Source organism: Pelobates fuscus, chromosome 3 (assembly GCF_036172605.1).
Source record: "Pelobates fuscus isolate aPelFus1 chromosome 3, aPelFus1.pri, whole genome shotgun sequence".
Lineage (NCBI taxonomy): Eukaryota > Metazoa > Chordata > Amphibia > Anura > Pelobatidae > Pelobates > Pelobates fuscus.
Genome location: NC_086319.1, coordinates 53811992 through 53825797, shown reverse-complemented (window position 1 = coordinate 53825797; position 13806 = coordinate 53811992). Strand labels below are relative to the sequence as shown.

General features: G+C 39.7%; 1 protein-coding gene across 1 annotated transcript; it reads left to right on the top strand.

Moving 5' to 3' along the window:
* The first annotated feature begins 1652 nt into the window (after window positions 1-1652).
* On the top strand, window positions 1653-6353 carry LOC134601613 (ubiquitin carboxyl-terminal hydrolase 38-like). The gene is made up of 4 exons (XM_063446134.1): window positions 1653-1705; window positions 4028-4121; window positions 4567-4673; window positions 5450-6353. The coding sequence occupies exons 1-4, from the start codon at window positions 1668-1670 to the stop codon at window positions 6351-6353; spliced, it is 1143 nt and encodes a 380-aa protein (XP_063302204.1). The 5' UTR covers window positions 1653-1667.
* The last annotated feature ends 7453 nt before the right edge of the window (window positions 6354-13806 follow it).

Here is a 13806-nt window from a genome sequence, read left to right as displayed (position 1 = left end):
ATCACACACTGTTAATACACCCATTACAAATATCACACATAGCATACATATCACACACAGTCATCACACCTACTATCACATACACAGACAACACAAACATTACAACATACATGGATGACGGGGGGGGGGGCGCTGTGAAGATTTTTCGCACAGGGCGTCTAAATGCCTGAGGCCGGCCCTGGGTGTACTCATATATTAGGATCCTTGACCAGCTTAGTCTTGAGCAGTGTATATGTAGCCAAATCTTTCATGCAGAAATAATGACTGTAAAAGGTAGTTATTGTCTACAAATGCATACACAAATAACTGATCGTTATTGTTATATTTTCAGATTGCTACCATAGACACCATCACAGAAAGGTCGGTTCAAATCGAGGAGATAGACTTAAACCAGGTAATCTAGAATTCATATAAAGTGAGTGTTATAGCAATTTCAGTGCGAAATAGGGGAGAGCAGTAATTTAAATTATTTTCCAATAGAATCATTAATTTAACAATGTTGATTAAGCATGAATTCATATATTTGGATCTTTCACAAGGTTTGCATTGAGCAGTGTATATGCAGCCAAATATTTCAGGCTAAAATAATGACTGTAAACTGTTGGTTTAGCTTAAAAATATATGGAAAGGTAACTAAAAATTATTTATTATGAATATTTTCAGAATGCCTCCATAGTCACCAGCGCTGAACACTTGCATCAAAACGAGAAGAGAGACTTAAACAACGTAATGAAGAATTCATAGAATTTTTAAGTTCCCTAAGGAATTTCAACATACATCAGATTTCAGACACAACAGCGATTGTCATTTGGGGGGTCGTGATAAGAGGCATTTTGGGGCCCAATACATATCAATGTTACAAATCACATCACAAAAACTGAATTAATACATAAGGAAAATACAGACATTTATATAAGACTGTAAGCTCGTTTAAGCAGGGTCCTCATCTACCTATTTACCTATATCATTTTGTAATTGTCTCATTTATTGTAAAATTTTCCCCCCTTTCATTATATTTTAAAGTGCTGCTGAATAAGTTGGCGCTATGTAAATGCCAAAAAATAGCCTGTTGTCATCATAAAGGAACCGCTAGACAACAAAATGTCCCAACGAAAAAAAATTCCCAACAGATAGACTGGTACTGATGCACAAGGTATCAATGCACAATCCTTAGGAATGTTAGGCCGATGATTCCAGGCAACGCAGTAAAGTATGAGTTAATAGGTACCTTCTTCAGCAAAGTATGAGTTAATAGGTACCTTCTTCAGGTATAACATGATGCATGCAATTTCCGAGTATGACATTTTGTGCACTGTTCAACGTCCGCAGAGTATATTGGAAAATGTATTTTGTTCCTGTTGTCCCACTGATTGCAGTGTAAACACCCTCTTCTTTGCTGTACCAAACTAACTACCTTTGATTCAATAAAAATTGTCAAATTGAAAATAAATACCAATAGTAATAATAATAATAATATGACTATGTTTTAAGATTCTTTTCTTCTTCTTTAGGAGTTACCAAAGCAGTTTGTTGAGGAGATAAAACCTGAAAATATCCAAAGCTCCCCCCAGACAGCTTCATCCAGTGCTTTGGTTTCTCACGTCCCCGTACGGTCAGGGAAATCAATAACAAGAACTGGCCTAAAAAACCTGGGAAACACGTGTTATATGAACAGCGTTTTACAATCGTTGTTCATGGCGAAAGAGTAAGTTCTCCTTTCGATTTCATATGTTTGTGTGAGAATCAGACTATTCTGTAATTAAAAACTACCTAACTGAGCATTGGCCACACATTGCATTATATCTCCCCATACTTCAATCCATCAGTAAAATTGTAAAGAGGAAGCTCCCTGTGCTGATTTTGAATGCTGGTTCAAGTGTTCTTGGCTACTACTACTATTCTACCTCTTTGTATTATGTTGATGCAGCCCTGCACCCAGAATGACTTTGTGAGAGCCACACAGTCATTACTCCAACACCAACTGGGCCCCATACTACCAGATTTACTTTTAAGGGGTTAATCCAACCAATAACAGTGTTTTAGTAAAATGTGTTTGGAGGCTACTTGTGGGGTTGAATATGTGGGGTTGAATATGTGGGATGCTGCGTGTGATGTTGTGTTCTTGTATGTCAACGTGTTGTGTGAGAACTAATTTTTTGTCTTGATTTACCTATTGTACAGCCCTGCAGAATATGTTGGTTCTATATAAGTGATTGTAATATTGTGTATGTTTGTGTGTAAGGAGGCTGTATGCCGTATTGCAATGGTAGGGATGCAGCTTGTGATGTGTAGAGAGACTGCATGTGTTTTTTATGTGTGGGGATCATGCATACAGTGAGGCACTTTATGGGTTTGCGATGTTTGTGAGTGGAGAGGGCTGGTTGTGTTTCAGTGTGTATGGGACAGAGGTTGTTGTAGACATCTAGGGGATACTGGGGATAGTGTGAGTGTGTGTTTTTATGTATATATAATAAAGGTTCTATTGTGTGTGGGGGGATATAGAGCCTGCAGTATGTGTCTGTAAGTAGGATAGCTGCAGTGTGTGCATGCAAGGATCGAGGCTGTAGTAAGTGCAGGAGGCAGAGGGGTTGTGGTCGGGGCAGGGAGGGATAGAGGCTGAAGTGGGTGCTGGAAGAAATAGAGGCTCTGGTGATCGCAGAGGGCCATATGCGCTGGAATGGGGGAAGGGGCATAGGAACTGTGGTGGGTGCAAGGGGGCTGAGGTGGGTACAGGGAGGGATAGAGCCCTAGGTGGGTGCAGGGAGGGGAAGGGCAGTAGACAATATTTACAAGGAGCGTACTGGTACTATTTCTGTCAGACTGCCTAACCTTATCTTCAAAGTACTCACAGGCCAGGAGCTCTCTGCAGATTCTGCAAGAGAGGAGGACAGCAAAGAAGTGACATGACTTCCCATTCCCAGACTCCACCCCTTCCCCTCACACAAAGCACTGCAGAGGAGAGCATGGAAGAGACCTGGCAAGAACTGAATGATTGCTGCCAGGTCTCACTGAGAAGGTGGGGGTCATTTACTGTGTGATGGGGTGCAAGACCCCATTACCTATCGCTGAAATATGTGAGAAATTATGTGAGCATGGCTGTCCAGCCGGACCCCAGACTGTCTCAGGCCCTCTGCCCATGATTGATCTACCCAAGTGGTCAGTCTGCCCCGACAGTGAGCATTATAATCTCTCTCCGATGCAATGTATCCAGCACAATGACACTGAGGGGCATTTTGTACGTATGGCAGAACATGAGTCCTTTAGTCAGCTGGCCACAAAAACCTACTGACTGTTTAAAGTCAGATTATAGTCACCAGAACAACTACAGCTCAATGTAGTTGTTCTGGTGAGTATAGACAGTCCCTGCAGACATTTTCATGCAAACACTGTCTTTTCAGAGAAAAGGCAGTGTTTACATTAAAGCCCAGGGACACCTCTATTGGTAACTCCTCAGATGGCCACTGGATTGGCTGAGATAAGCAATGCTGAATCGGGGCAGGGCCAGCACCGGCAGAACTGGAAATAAGGTATGTTTTTCCATTTTCTAAGGGGGCAGGAGCAAGGCACCTAAATGGTGATTTTAACACTATAGGGTCAGGAATACATGTTTGTGTTCCTGACCCTCTAGTGTTCCTTTAATTTAAATGGAAGGAGATTATACAACAGGAGCATACAAGATACAAGATCCAGCGCACTCACTCATCCACTAAACAGCAATTTCAAGTTTCACAGAATGTAATAGTTTTATTTAAAAAATACCTCCCCATAGACAAACAATAATGGGGGTTTAGTTACAGTATATGATCATACCTCGCATAAGCCTGCCACATCAATGTACCCCATTCTTGGCAGGTCCTTCTCTAGCATTATACGACTATACAACAGGAGCACACTGACCTATGTGTGAGGGTTAATATATCAATCAAACTGTTAATTTGTCTACTTCTATGAAAACATACAATTTTTACCCTTTGTTTAATCGGCCATCGTTTAGTGCAAAGTCTATAAATCATGGTCTGATTTTCAGCTTTAGGAGACGAGTGTTATCCATGAATTTGAAAGGATGCGATTCGCTGATGAAGAAATTGCAACGGCTTTTCAAGATCTTGGCTTATTCTCAGGTATGCTTTTGTTAATGGAAAAACAATGGGGGCAAATGGCACATACAATGCCTATCTGTCCATGTAACAGAGGAAAACAACAGAACACAAAATGGAACTTTCCTTTTACACAAAATAATATATAATACAGACACTAATTAATATGCACAATTCGTTTTAGATAGCAAACAATATGAAAAACATATTACAAGTGGTAAGATTTATCAAGGTGCAAGACGTTGTCACCATTGTCACTAGTGGAATCAGTAGGCACATCCCACTGGTGATTGATCCCTTTTAAAGTTTTGCCCATTTCACGTCACAGCATTTTAAACATCTCTTCCATTGAGTCAATAGAGTTGCCTACCAAACAAACATGAAAAATACAGATTCTTCTTTATATGTTAATATCCATTTCCCAACCCCACTAAAAGTAACATTGGCATTTTCCCTCTTCTCTAATCAGCGAGAAGCATATTCTCCATTGAAATTTTTCAATGCGTCTCGTCCACCGTGGTTTAGTTCTTTCTCCCAGGAAGACAGTTCTGAATATCTTCGATTCCTTTTAAACAGGTATCTAAACAATTCTTATATCCTGATTATTTACTTAGTACTAAATGTATACTGTAATGTTAAACATGGTATTAAATTATAAAAGGAACAGTTTCTCTAGAGTAGCAAACCTGCTAATGTCCTGAAAAGTGGGCAAGGAAGAGAGTAGGTTACACAGGGCACTGTGCCTTTAAAAGGGCTGTCGGGGAGGTTGTCTACTCAAGGCAGACCATGGAATACAACCCCACAGTACAGCCCCTATTGCCCCCATACACACTACAACCCTATTTACCCCCTCCCATATATGGCAATTCCAAATAAGGATACCAAATTAGGGAGCCATCTACTATTATCTACTACTATTATCTTCCTTTTAATTTTAGCTATAGAGTGAAGGCTGCTGTCCATCCATTCACAGACATAGCATCTGGTCCTTGTACAGAAATAGGTTGCTGACCCATGTTATAATGCCTCTAACTCAAGCTTTGCCTAAGGCCTCTGAAAGTATAGATTCACCTCTGACTACAATAATAATAATAATATAGTTACGTAATCTTTTTAGTTTTGTGCGGCGAGGGAGCAGCTCAGAAACCTCTCAACACTAGAGACTTGGTGGGGTGTGATGCCTCCCTCTCCAGCCCTCCTCTGTAAGCCAATAGTAGAAAATACCCTCTGGCTAGAACTGCATGAACCAAATGAAAAATACATTATACTAAAACCAATTTGTTTTTTATGGTTATTGTTAGGTATGATTCATATTAAATATATGTATTTTTTTTTTTTACTTTTTATGTTAGCTTACACGAGGAAGAGAGATTAAAGCTTCTATCTTCAGAGACTACCGCCGATGCTCTGCCTACAAAAGTTCCACCTAAGGAGGCATCACAAAGCACAAGCTGCGGGAAAGATAAAAAAACTGTGATACAACACATGTTTGAGGGAAAGCTGAAAACGAAAATCTTCTGCCAAACATGTAAAATCATTTCCCAGAAGACAGAAGCTTTTACAGACCTTTCACTGGGATTTCCAACATCATCCAGTGAAACTGGCAATAAAGAACACCAGGAAAAGCTTTCAGTCAACGACATGTTTAGCCATTTCCTCGCACCAGAAATTCTTGATGGAGACAACTGCTATCAGTGTGGAAACTGTGCTTCCCTCCAGAAAGCAGAGAAGACCGTGCAAATTATGGAGGAGCCAGAATACCTCATTCTAAACTTGCTGAGGTTTTCCTATGATCCAGAGCACCACGTGAAGCGCAAAATATTAAATCCAGTGTCTATTCCACCAGTACTGAAGTTGCCCGTGGAAAGAGCTACCTCTCTGGACACTGATATTTCTGGTGCTGGTGAGAATAAAGGTAATGAGCTGACATCAGTTGCAATAGACGATCGGCGCTGTACCCAACGACGAGTGCCTTATGTTTTAAATTCCATTGTGGTGCATTCAGGAGCAACATCTGAAAGCGGCCATTACTATTGCTACGCCAGGGACATCAGTTTAAGGTCTGTAAAGCCTGTGAAGAGTTCCTCCAAATCTTCCCCAGCCACCTCTGTGTCTAGAAGTGAATCCTCATGTAATCCCAACGAATGGCTTCGCTTAAATGACACCAGCGTTACCTTAACATCCCAACGCTATGTATTAAACACCAGCCTGCGGTCTCCAGAGGACTCTGCATATATATTAATTTATAAAAAGTAGAGCTGTGGGAAACAGAAGCAATCGAAACGCGTGAAGTCAGGATAAACTGGAATTTTTCACTCCAAAAGCTGTCATCATTAAAAATAACAAACATTATTCAAAAATGTTAAATAAAGCATAACATTTATTTGTAACAATCCTGAGTAGTAATTTGTCTATAATAATAGAAATATTGACTGATGTATTTTCCTGTTTTTTTTTAACCTAGAAAAACATGATAAAACAGACATTTAAATGTGGAAAAAATATATTGTTTCTGTTTTTCATTAAGTGTACAAAAAAGAGGTATATGCCATAAAATATTCCTAAACTTAATTTAATAGTAGTGTTCAGCCTTAGTGATTCTCTAGCTGCCATTAGCCTGTAACAGTCTTAGGGAGACTCCCAGTGTGTGAACACACTGTAACAGTGTCTGCTTGCATACCCCAATTGTGATTGGTGCTGGGGTTTGCCAGCAGTCTAGCAGTGATCACAGACTATGATTCACAGTGTAATCGACATGCTAGTGTTTCATTATGCTGAAAACAGGCAGTAGATAGCAGAAAGAGACCACTCTATAATTTGTTTTAACTAGGAAACCCATCAGCTGTTAACAGTACTGATATTAGCAGAGAGTTTTCTCTGGATTAGGGTAGGTTTAGTGTTTAGTCTATTTTAGAGTTAGCAATGGTGTAGGTTTAAGGTTAGGGTAGGTATATGCAGGGTTTGATTTGGGATACAAAGTGGCCCTGGAAAAAAATGCATGCCGTCCTCATAAGTCATTGTGCCATGTAGTGTGTGTGTGTGAAAGAGAGTATGTGTGTGTGTATATTATTTGTATGTTTCTTTTTCTAATTTAAAATATTGGTCCTTTTAGGGTAAAAAACAAAATTATAGATAAGCATACTCACATGCAGACCCAGACAATCTCACTGACAAGCACAGAACCTCATTGATACACATAAGTTCACTGACATAAAAACACAAGCTCACTGACACACAGAGACAAGCTTACTGGTACACACACACTAACTTTGTACAAACAAACTCTGGCACACACAATGTTACTACAGTCACACTGACTTGTATATACACGCAAAGGCTTACTACAGACAAACTTATTGGTATACAAACAAAGCTTACTACAGAAAAGCTTACTGTCCAACACACACATGCTCACTACAGACAAGCTCACTGACACACACATGACCAGTACATACAAGGTCACTGACACACACATGACCACTACATACAACCTCCCTGGCACACACATGCTCACTACAGTAAAGCTCAATGCCACACATACATGCTCACTACAGAAAAGCTCACTGACACACACAGATGCTTAATACAGACAAGCTCACTGGCACACACACACACACAGATGGTTACTACAGACAAGCTCACTGACACACACACACACACACATATGCTTACTACAGACAAGCTCACTGACACACACACATGCTTACTAGAGACAAGCTCACTGACACACACAAGCTCACTTACAGATCAGCTCACTGACACACACACACAAGCACACTTACAGATAAGCTTGCTGACAGACACACATGCTCCCTACAGAAAAGCTCATTGACAGACAAATGCTCACTATAGACAAGCTCACTGACACACAAGTTCACTACAAACAAGCTCACTGACACACACATGCTCACTACAGAGAAGTTCACTGACACACACAAACTATGTACAGACAAGCTCATTGACAGACACATACAAGCTCACCATAGAAAAGCTTACAGACACACATGATCACTACAAACATGCTCACTGACACACACACAAGCTCCCTACAGACAAGTTCACTGACAAACACACAAACAAGCTTCCTACAGACAAGCTCACTGTAGCACACATGCTCACAAAGTCAAGCTCACTGACACATACATGTTCACTGACACACACATACAGGCTCACTCACTAACAGGCACATACACACAGAATATCACTGTCATGGGCTAAAGCCTACCTGGCACCAGTGTTAATTTTGTCGAGTAACAATTTTAGTCGACTAAACTTTGTGAAATTTAGTCGAATAAAACTAGACTAAAACTATTCAGATGACTAAAATATGTCTAAAACTAAAATGGCTTTTTAGTCAAAAGACTATGATGAAAACTAAATTGAAATTTTCCACTAAAATTATCACTGCTTAAAACTGAAGGCTGTGGGACCACTGGGAGGGGAAGTTGCCATTTTCTTGGCTCTTCCTGCTGACAAGGTCAGCAGCTTGAGTGTAGGGGCGGGGCTTGCATGTGGGAGGCAGGGCTTGAGTGCAGGGTGGAGCATTAGAGGCACCTAATTGCTGGGAATTGTGAAGTTAGACTCACAGTGCTCCCTGTGGCCTCCAGCAGCCTAAATGTGGCCGCACCTCCCCCACCACCTCCCTCCTTAATTCCTGTCACAGTCCAAGGGGAAAATAATTTAAATTGCATTAGCCTAATGTTTAGGCCTGTCTGTTGGCCAGTCCGGCCCTGCGTAAATGTGTTAGGGTAAGCATAGGATTAGGAGTAGGGTTGGTATAGATTTGGGGGGAGAGAGGGGCGGCAGGGCCGCCATCAGGGGGTGACAACCATGACGGTTGTCATGGGCCCCATGTGTAGTGGCGGAACTGCCGCCGGTACGTTTGATCCGGGGCCCACACGCTGATGGAGCCTATCATGTGGGCCAAGCATTTAGGGCCACCAAATGGGCCCTAGCTCTTCAGGGGCCCGGTCAGTGCTGCGGCCGTAAAATAGCACGACTGGACCCCTTCCAAAGAAAAACAAGTTACCTGCGCTCTCTCCTTTATCCCTATGTATACATAATACATTGGAGGTAACTAAAAGACCTCCATTTGTTTTAAAAATACATAGGGATAAAGGAGAGAGCGCAGGTAACTTGTTTTTCTTTGGTTTTTACTATATATTGGGGCTGATGTGTACTGTAGTCATTGCAGCCGCCCAGTAGTGATGGGAGTGAGCGCAGGCCTTGTTACAATGCAGCCGCCCATCCCATGTGTTCCCTATTAAGGGTTAATAATTTATAGGGTTGTATATAAAAAATACCCCTTTCTGTCTCATTCGAGATTTTTGCCAGAGGCTCAAGGAAGCAAGGTGAATGGTTAGAGATAGGACCCACCTAGGGGGGGTCTGCCTTGATGTTGGCAGGTGGGCTCATCCTCTCATGGCCATTGGAGGTAACTAAAAGACCTCCATTTGTTTTAAAAATACATAGGGATAAAGGAGAGAGCGCAGGTAACTTGGTTTTCTTTGGTTTTTACTATATATTGAAGGTTACTATAAATGTCTATGAAAAAAGGATAATCGTGAACAAATGCCATAAAAATCACCAAAAAATACTAAACACAATAGATATGTACGACTTCTGTACTACTGCACACAGAGCATCATATGATATATTAAAAGATACTGCACACAGAGCATCATATGATATATTAAAATATACTGCACACAGAGCATCATATGATATATTAAAAGATACTGCACACAGAGCATCATATGATATATTAAAAGATACTGCACACAGAGCATCATATAATATATTAAAAGATACTGTACACACATAGCCATGTAACCTGGTAACCCTGAGGGTGCGTACGCAACTAACCAGCAACCTCCAGTTAATAGTTAGTCTAGCAGCTCGTGCAGTCATGAGGAATCAAAGCTAGAAAATTATAACATTGGGTGTATAGTAAACATGTGATGCTGTTTTTGTTGAATAATGTAACCTCTGTTGAATACCTTTACTGCACACAATGTAACCTGATGTTTTTGATTACCCGCAAAAAAAAAAAAAATATATGCTGCACACAGAGCAGCATATGATCTATTAAAATATACTGCACACAGAGCATCACATGATCTATTAAAATATACTGCACACAGAGCATCATATAATATATTAAAAGATACTGCGCACAGAGCATCATATAATATATTAAAAGATACTGCGCACAGAGCATCATATGATATATTAAAAGATACTGCACACAGAGCATCATATGATATATTAAAAGATACTGCACACTGAGCATCATATGATATATTAAAAGATACTGCGCACAGAGCATCATATGATATATTAAAATATACTGCACACAGAGCATCATATGATATATTAAAATATACTGCACACAGAGCATCATATGATATATTAAAAGATACTGCACACTGAGCATCATATAATATATTAAAAGATACTGCGCACAGAGCATCATATAATATATTAAAAGATACTGCGCACAGAGCATCATATGATATATTAAAAGATACTGCACACAGAGCATCATATGATATATTAAAAGATACTGCACACTGAGCATCATATGATATATTAAAAGATACTGCGCACAGAGCATCATATGATATATTAAAATATACTGCACACAGAGCATCATATGATATATTAAAATATACTGCACACAGAGCATCATATGATATATTAAAAGATACTGCACACTGAGCATCATATGATATATTAAAAGATACTGCGCACAGAGCATCATATGATATATTAAAATATACTGCACACAGAGCATCATATGATATATTACAAGATACTGCACACAGAGCAGTATATAATATATTAAAAGGTACTACACACAGAACATCATATAATATATTAAAACATACTGCACACAGAGCATCATTTGATATATTAAAAGACACTGCACACAGAGCATCATATAATATATTAAAATATACTGCTCACAGTATATTTGGTATAAATAGGGATGTGCATGGGCAACAAATTTGGTTCAGTTCGGCACTTCCGAAATTTGGGACTTCAGCAATTCGGGACTTTGGTAATTCGTCACTTCGTCTCTTTGATTCGGTTCGGCACTTCGGCAATTCGGGACCTCTGCAATTCCTTAACCCTACCCCTAACCCTACCTCTACTCCTTACCCTATCCCTTAATCCTAACTGTGGTGAAACCAACCTCGCCACTGTCCACTGGAGAAGCCTGGTTGCCCGCCTCCTACCGGCTAACTATGGCCCTTGGTAAACTTGTACTTTTGGAATGCAATAGTTGGGCATGTTGTATTGTATTATGCTGCTACTGGCCCTTTAAGAACCATCTGGGGACATACTGTGGAGTTACTGGGTGGCCGCCATTTCGTGTATCAGAGGCACATGGTGAGAACAATGGATGAAGCACATGGTGAGAACAATGGATGGCGGCCATTTTAACTCACATACACTGTTGTGCCTTTTCTACATGGTGCCATCTCGCTGGTATTTGGTGCGCAAAGACATCATGCAGTAGTTTTAAACTATACAACAGGGGACACATTATACAGTAATTAGTTTTATATAATCTGTATATGTTCTGTGGAATCTGCATTAAACTGTATCTTCCAAACTACTGAACGGATCTGGGTGAATTTTAGATATGTGGTTCACCCAGATCCCCCGGTTCTGAGGATATACTTTATTGCATGTTTTGGGGTCCCTGTGATGTGTTTTATAAAACTGTATTCCTCTGCCTGTGATAATGAGATTACCCATTGTGTTCAGTAATCATATCACAGGCAGAGGGGAGGATTTTGTGTGGGAGTGTCTGTGTGTATTGTACGGATTGATTGGTTGTTTTGTAAAACCCTGTGGGCTGTACTCTGTACTCTGTTTGTGGATTGGGAATAAAAGAGACTGTATGTGCCAGTACAGTTAGATTCTGCTTGACCCTCAAAACGAAGTGTCGTCTCGTTATTGGGGGAATTGGATTGTATGCTGACTGCCAGGAGTGTAAACCTTTCGTATGTTTTTTCCTGTTCGGCTGTTTCCAGGTTCGTGTAGTTTGCAGTTCGGGAGATTGGTGCTTACAGTAGCTGCCTGTGTATCTGGAAAGGGGGATATCGCCTAAACTGTTTTTTATCCTCTTGTGGGCGAAACGGTCCGTTACACTAACCCTACCTCTAACCCTAACCACCACAACCACTTACACATCTAGGATTAGGGTTAGGGGTAGGGTTAGGTGTATGGTTAGATTCCTGTCATCATTCACGTAATTTTACCTCCCTCTCTTGTTTTGCCACTTTTCAGAAATCCGAAGCACTTTGGCAATTTGGTACTTAGGCAATTCGGTTCGGTTTGCACTTCCAGAATTTGGCACTTTGGTAATTTGGTAATTCGCCAATTGGGCGGTTCGGTTCGGCACTTCGGACATTTGGAAGCATCCGAATGTCCAAATTGCCAAAATTCGTCCGAATTTACATTTGGAATGAAACGAATTGCACATGTCTAATATTAAAAGATACTGCACACAGATATATTAAAAGATACTGCACACAGAGCATTATATGATATGTTAAAAGTTCATATTATGCAACTAATAATACTGTGTTTTCCAGAGAATCTCACTGAACACGTCTATCCCCCCCAAAAAAATATCAATCACAATTTTAGCCACAATCACGAGAAAAATAATCCTACATAAGTGGATTTCAGTGCAATTTCCAGCGATCACTTTTGTTTTCCCCCCACAGCGCTTTATTAGGATTATTCTGACAGATTATTTCTACACATTTAACCCCTTAAAGACCAAGGCTTTTTTGAGATGCAATAAAAAAAAAATTTGAGTATGGATCCAAGGAATCCATGTATAAAGTGGAATTGAGGCAAAAATGTGGTTCTTTATTGAGCTAATTTGCATATGCCTACCCAGAATCCCTTGCAGTAGTGAAAGCACTGTTAAAGTGAGATTTCTGTGGGAAAAGCAAGTCTTATGGCTTGACTGGTGTGTGTATTTGTGTTTAGCAATGTATTAACTACATATATATATATAGTATAATGTATTCACTCAATAGAGGCCATGATGGAGAGCCCTATGTGTCAACCCTGGATTATACATATGAATCCTCTATCTTGTGCATCTGTAACAGATTAATGGAGGATCTTACCTTTTTCTACCCACAACCTCCCCCCCCCCCCATACATATTTTTTTTCTCTATAATTATAATAAAAATAAATATATATATATATATATATATATATATATATATATATATATATATTTATATAAAACTTTAGACCGTACTGGATTAGTACTAATTGCACAAAGCCTAAACTAGTTATACACCGTTTGCAACCAGTATATTGTATTTATACACCAGTGGAAATGTTAAACTCTGGAAAAGATCAATTTAATAAACACTTCTCATAATGTGGTATATTATTATTATTATTATTATTATTATTATTACTTCTGCTGTCCTCAGACATTACATTTAACACGTAAAAAAAGCACATGTAAGGTAACATAGAAAATTATATTAGATTAAAATTTTTAAATGACAACCATAAAATTATCCTAAAGCTCTATTTATAAAAGTGAACTGGAGAGGAGAATATCTTGTGATTGGAAGATGTGGGGATTAAAGAAGATTTCTGATGATTTACGCATGCTAAAACTCTAAATTCAGGCAGTCTCCCTGGACTGGGAGGAACGCT